At 46.2% G+C, this 7,008-nt stretch overlaps 1 protein-coding gene across 1 annotated transcript; it reads right to left on the reverse strand.

Annotated features, from left to right (window-relative positions):
• Positions 1–4,132: 4,132 nt before the first annotated feature.
• LOC127058636 (chemerin-like receptor 1) lies at positions 4,133–5,218 on the reverse strand. Its single transcript, XM_050968862.1, has one exon. The coding sequence runs from the start codon at positions 5,216–5,218 to the stop codon at positions 4,133–4,135; it is 1,086 nt and encodes a 361-aa protein (XP_050824819.1).
• Positions 5,219–7,008: the final 1,790 nt, after the last annotated feature.

A 7,008-nucleotide genomic window follows, 5' to 3' on the forward strand; every position in this document is an offset into this window, starting at 1 on the left:
GGGACATGAGGGTGCTCAGCACCTGTGAACAATCATGGCACATGGATATTATCACTGGTACGCTGTGCAGAAGGCATGGGTTTTTGGAAGTGATTTGAAGATGGGGCACCTGGCAGGCATTATGGGGAAGCTTTCTGGAGCATACAGGGAGGCCTGAAAGAAGGCACCAAGTTCAAGGTAGGATGAATTGACAAAAAGATCTGTAAGGAGGCATGTCTAGGCAGAGGACAGAGTGAGTGGGAGTTAATGAGGGCAAAGGTAAACAATGGCAAGAAAGGAGGTGGGTCAAGTGGGGACATGGGACTTGTAGGTAGAATTCCAGGATTCTATTTCTGACTCTGTGTGACCTTCCCATGCCTTAGTTTACCCCTAAGATTTTAGTCTGCCATAGGGTTTTCTATAATGCCTAACATTAACATCTAATATCAGAGGGGTAGCCGTGTTAGTCTGGATCTGTAAAAGCAGCAAAGAATCCTGTGGCACCTTATAGACTAACAGACGTTTTGGAGCATGAGCTTTCGTGGGTGAATACCCACTTCGTCAGATGCATGGCATGCTATTCACCCACGAAAGCTCATGCTCCAAAACGTCTGTTAGTCTATAAGGTGCCACAGGATTCTTTGCTGCTTTTATTAACATCTAAGTTCCTGCAGGTAATAATACCTACCATACAGGGGCATTGTGGGGCTTGATTTACTAACATTTGCACACTGTTTTGAGAGTCACTAGTGTATTTTCTTTCTTTCTAGGCACTACAGCATTACAAATAATAACTAAGGCTCACGGCACCCTTGAGACATGCTGCAGGGTATGTATTATCCCCATTTTACAGGTATGGAAACAGAGGCATATAGCTGTTGAGTCCTGCATTTTCATATTTGGGCACCTGAATAAGTAACCTGATTTTCAAAGGCACTAGGCACCTGCTGCTCCCACTGAAATTAGTACAAATCTAGGCAATTAATGTTAGGTACCCACGGTTGCCCAGTTTGGTCTAAGTCATTTTCTCTCTGTCACATGGGGTGCTGGAGTCTGTGGTTCATAAAGGCTGCTTTGTGGTTGTGCCTCTCGGAGGGACAAAGGGCTGTTGTGGGGGCACCCAGAACCCTGCTGCCTGAATGCCCCCTGAAGGCTGCTCACTTTTATGTTGGGGACTGGGTCAGTGTCCAGAGGCTTTGGGATTGAGGCCTCCTCCTCTGGATTTCTACCAAACATAGTGTAGCTAGTCCAGAGAATCTGTGTCAGAGTCAGAGCCAGGATCAGAAATGCCAAGGTCTGTGCTGTGAGAGCCACTCCTCTGTAGGAATTACATGGACTTTGCAAACATAAGTAAAAAGCAAGGAGGTCAAATGCTGGTCTGAACAACCTTGATACTGTAGTTCACCTCCGGGACTAAGTAAATATCCCCTCAGCTGCATGCTGCAGAGCAAACATTGCACTTGTTGGGTGCAGTTTGATCTGGAGAACAGTCAGCAATTTCTGGCAAAGGTCAACTCTCTCTGAACCCAGCCCTGCAAGCGCTTACCAGGGTGCCTGACTTTGTGAATAGTCCCATTGAGTTGAGTGGAATTACTCACATGCTTAAAGTTAAGCACCTCTGTGGCATTGGAAGGATCAATGTCTACATTAATTCTGTTAAATACTGCATGGGCCAATGGACCCCTACTGCCTCCCTCCATGTATGTGAGCGACAGTGCTCATTCTACGCAGCCACACAATGTGTTCATATGAATGTGAACCATACTGACAAGTAGGGAGAGCAGAGCAGATATAATTTATGTTCTTTTTTCTCACTTGGATTAACAGACTGCTATTGAACACCGGGTTTTCCAAACCTGGTAGGTGAAAGGAAAGGCAGCAGAGGACAAGTTACACAAGGACAGGAAGAAGAGAATGATACTCTCCTAGAACAGCATCTCACTCTATGCTGAAATGCCTTTTCTGATCATTGAGGTTTTCTCTTCTAAAAAATAAACCTGGCCAAAGACTGGTCACTCCTGCTGAACAAAAACCCAGATCCTCATCCGCAGCAGTTTCCAGGCTGATGCTCAAGCAGATACCGTCTGGAGGCATAAGGGGGGTTATTATTTTGTCATTCTCAAGCAACTGGTTTTCCAATGTATCAAAACCACTGAGATCGACTCATAAGCGAGGACCCCAGTCTTGCAACTGGATCCACAGGTACAGATCCCTGAGCCCAGGTTGGAGCCCCATTTACTTCAGTTTTGCCCCTAACTCCGGTGGTCTCTGAATTCCAGATGGTTCGGCTGTTTTGGTTAGTTGTCCCATTGTCCAAGGTGAACTTGCATGGTCAGTTGTGATCACTGAGGATTTCCATGTATTTCAGCACAGGGTGACACGACAGTCAGTAGAGCCATGGGCTGTGTGTTTTTAAATGTTTTTATTGATTTTTAACATTCATTACGTGAAGTACAAACTATCAGGTCTCAGCTATTTGAGGGACAGTAAAATGTCTAACATTGAGAGCTGCCAGTCAGAAAAGCGTGTATTTTATATCAAACTTGAGTAACAGGGCACAGCTATTAGTCCATGTCCCAGTATATATTGGGAGGAAAATGATATAGTTTTACTACCTAGAGTCCTGGTCCTGCAAAAACACATCACTTTACTCACATGAGTAGTCTCATTAACTCTAAAGGGATTACTCCTAGGAGTAAAGTTATGCTGTTATTACACCCGTTGAAGGCAAAGGAAGCCTTTCTATTGACTTCAGTACATTTTGGATTGTGCCCATACACAATAGCATCAGCGAGGATAAGGGCACAATGTGAGGAGGATCAATAATCCTTGTGGATCCTACAGGTCTTCCAGTCACCTTTTTGCTGAACAAGTTATTTTCTCCTAAGCCTCTAGTTCACTAGGACCAGTGCACCAGATAAAAATACATGACATGAAAAAGGATCTTCACATCTGCTGATCTGACTTATTTGTAAACAGGACTCAGCAGATTATCTTCCCTCTTTCTCCTCTGTGTGTGGATATATATATATATATATATATATATATAGGAGCAGCAATGCAGCATGTTGCCACTTAGTGGTGCCCAAGCATTTTGGGACCTCTGCAAAGAGCAGTTTATAGGACACTTGGCAACAGCTATAGCTACGCTCCTGCCACCGGACCAGTCAGGTGAAGTCAATGAAGCTACACAGCTGTAAATATAAGTGGGGTTTGGCCCTGGGTATATTGCATCAGAATCCACAAGGTGACCCCCGAGGCGACACTGGATAGAAGACATTTGTTAGATGAGTCACTGTGGAGAGGATCCTAATATTTCTTTATGGGGAACCCGAGTAAGATAAGGAAGATGCTGGGAGACCTGTCAGCGGATCAACAAAATAACAAAATGCACAAGCCATTAGGTCTAAAGGGCTGGCTCATCAGGTCCTGGATGTTTGTACAGAAGGTGAGCAACACGGAACTGATTACTGGTATGGTCTGACTGCTGGTAAAGGAAACCTGAAATGGCACCTTAATCTTTTAAACATGGGTATTGTAGAACACATTTTGCTAAGCAAATATTAGCTTTTTTCCAAGGGAACACTGCAGCGGGTATCAGAGAAGGCAGGGCAATAAAACAGACAAGCTTTATCTAGAAATAACGGGCCAGGTGCAGACTGGGTATAACCCGCCTGCTGTTACATTCTCTGGGCCACATTCAGTGCTTATGTTTCAAGTTAAAAATGAGCAGAAGTGGCAAAAACAGAATAACTTGCACTGATCTGGTCCTCCACGGCTGTGTCAAAATGAGTGCGACTTACACACCGAGGGAAATGAAAAAGGGGGAAATAGCAGGAAAAGCAACCAACAGGAGAGTGTAAAGTGTATGTGGCAGGGGGTTGCTACTTATTTAACAACCCTCTGTCAGTTGCTTTTCATTCTACAGCCCCGCTCCATCCACCTGTTTCACCTCCTTGGTGTGTAAGTCCACCTTGGGCTTTGCACATCCAAACTGGAGCAAATCAAACTTCTTTATTACTCAGAGCCCATTTCTGCCTTCAGTGACACAATACGACTCTGACTGAAATCCACGGGAACTGCACCGGTGTGGCAGAGGACAGAACTGGGTCTCCTGTAACTTACCACTAAAATTTGGGCCATTAGCTATTGATTAAACCCCTGGAACTTCCGCTTCAGAAGTGGCTCTGGATTTTCTCTTGCTGGCCAGGGTGATCAGGATGGAGTCCTCACTGAAAGCCCCCTCGAAGGCAGAGAGGATGGACTGTCGGAACTTCTCCTTGAAGTCCTGCCCCACAAAGACATAGAGGATGGGGTTGATACAGCTATTGAAGAAGGCAAGACTGGAAACCAAGGGGATCCCTATGTAAAGGGCCATTTTCAGCTCCTGATTGGAAGAGTTTTTAGACATTTCCAGCAAGCAGAAGACATGGTACGGGAAATAGCAGAGGAAAAAAGACACTGTGACAGCAACAATGATCCTGAAAGGCTTAGTGGACCTGACTAGATGGCTCCTTTTCATCCTGACCGCAATGATGCTGTAGCAGACGAGGATCACGGTGAAGGGGATGAGGAACCCACATAAGAATCTGGTTATGATCATAGCTTTGTGTCTCATTCTCCACAGCTGACGTGTCACCTCAGATTTATAGTCATCGGACAGGGCAAAGTTATTGTAACAGCTGGTGACATTCTTTGAATTAGTAGCCGTGTCTCGAAAAACAAGATATGGAGAGCTGATGATGAAGGCTAGGACCCATGTGACCAGGGCAATGTTGGAAGCCAACTTTGGTGTCCGGTGGTTACGAGACCACACAGGGCAGATCACCGAAATGCACCGGTCTATGCTGATCACCGTGAGGAGGAAAACGCTAGCAAACATGTTGAGGAAGGCAACGGTGCTGTTCAGTTTGCACAGGAGCTTCCCAAATGGCCAGTGAAAGCCCAGGGCAGTGTAGGCGATGCTGAAGGGGAGAAAAAAGGTGAAGATGAAATCAGCAACAGCCAGATTTAGAAACCACACGGCATTAACTGTCTTCTTCATCTTGAAGCCAGCGATCCAGATGACAAGGCCATTGCCCGTCACCCCCAACAGACACGCAATGCTGTAGACCACCATGGAAAGGATATGCATGCTCTTTTGGAGGCCAGAGAAGTAATTGGACACGGTGGAGTTTTCATGTTGAGTGGTGAAGCTGGTTGAGAACAGCGAAGAGGAAGAGACGTTCTCCATCACCATCTGGACTCCTGAAACTAGACAAGCACACTTCTGCTATTATTTGCGGCACTGGCAGTTGCCAGGCAATTGGTGTGAGGTGAAAATCTTTGCCAACAACAGCGCACCTAAAACCCGTAAGACCACGAATCTGGGAAATAACTGACATTTAGTATTGACTGTGCTTCTCTAGAGCTTTTCATCTGAGGCTCTCAACAACCCTTTACAAAGGCAGACCTATGTTACTGATGGGGAAAGTCAGGCCTAAGGTATTTAATTGCCTTGGCCGAGATCCCAGAAAGGCAGTGCCACAGCTGGGAGTAGGGAAGAGCTGCATGTGAATATCAGAGGGCTGAAACTGGTCCTGAAGGAGCCCTGTAGCTGGTTCCTGATTTTGTCCAGCAGTTAAAATAAGCTGGTCAGGCGTAAGCTCAGCTGCCATTGGAGCATCTTGGAGCCCCACTACTACAAATGGAAACTTTGAAAGCACAATACCCAACTCACCGGGAGAATCGCACCGGGACGCTTTTCTCCTCTAACAGCATAAAAGAAGAAAGCCAGACACAAAAAGTCTCTATTTCCCTCCAAGCACAGTTGCCAACTTTCACATGGTAAACTAGCACCCTGATTTTCACAATCAGCCCAAAATCAAGCTAATCCCATCTCAAAACAAGGCCAAAACAAGCCAGTCCCTACGAACCCCAACACTCTGTGTGACTAGATCCCCCCCGGCATGCAGTCTGGGACTGTGGTGGGCCCGCTCTGCCCCTCTGATTCTCTCCCCCTTTCCCCCCCCTTTTCCCCTGCTTGCCAGGAGCCGATCAAAAAAAAAGAAGCTACAAGTCAAACAAGCAACAAGCCAAAAACTAGCCAACAAGCAACTCACAAGCCAATTAAGCCAAAAACGAGCCCAATTTCTGCATTTTTTTCACAGGTTTGGCATGTCTGCCTCCAAGAAGGAGCACATTTTTGTGGAAAGGTTACGTGGAGGTGACGCTCCAGTTAGGAGGAGATGGTATTCCAAAGGCTGGCACTCAGCTGGTCCTGGAGACCCTAGAGGTTTAAGTGCTGTGTTAACACTGGGCACAGAAGCTACTCTTTATCTCAGTAGGTGTGAAACGGTCACTAGCAAGTGGAACATTTTAGGATGGGCATGTGGTCTTGTCACTGCTCTAAACGTCATGGGTGAAATCCTGGTCCCCTAGAAATCAGTGGATGTTTTGCCATCAATTTCAGTGGACTCAGGATCAAAGCCCATGTGAAAACTACCCAGGAAATTAATCAGCCATGGGCAAACTAGCAAAAAAAAACCCCTCTCTTGCCAGCAGACATCTGCCCACACCTCCCTTAATATGCTCTGAATGGCCCTGCATCTCGCCAGCGATGCTGGTAGGATCTGAGTCTCATGCACTGACATGCATCCCACGAAGTGGGTATTCACCCATGAAAGCTCATGCTCCAATACGTCTGTTAGTCTATAAGGTGCCACTGGACTCTGCTGCGTGCACTGAATGGTACCTTATTCTAGCCCTCAGTGATCCTGTTACCTGGTGCTTTATAATTGAATTCTGTTTCAGCACGGTGCCTTCTAGGATACATCTTTAAGTACAAAGTATAATAATTTATTATAATCTCCCATTTACAAGCAAATCCCCCTTTGAAGTCCCAGCCACCTCCTGCTTTTTTCACTGCATCCCATCCCCATTTAATTCCTGGCACTTGGATTAATTTGGGACCACTCACCGCTGCCTTATGCCTCTCACCGCTTCTCTGCTCTCAGCTTCTGGGCACAGTGAGCAGTGCAGCCGCTGGAC

The sequence above is a fragment of the Gopherus flavomarginatus genome, chromosome 9, assembly GCF_025201925.1.
Source record: "Gopherus flavomarginatus isolate rGopFla2 chromosome 9, rGopFla2.mat.asm, whole genome shotgun sequence".
NCBI lineage: Eukaryota > Metazoa > Chordata > Testudines > Testudinidae > Gopherus > Gopherus flavomarginatus.

Bases quoted from the DNA above. Each gene is read 5' to 3' on its own strand.
- LOC127058636 (XM_050968862.1), bottom strand. From the start codon at position 5,218: ATGGTGATGGAGAACGTCTCTTCCTCTTCGCTGTTCTCAACCAGCTTC.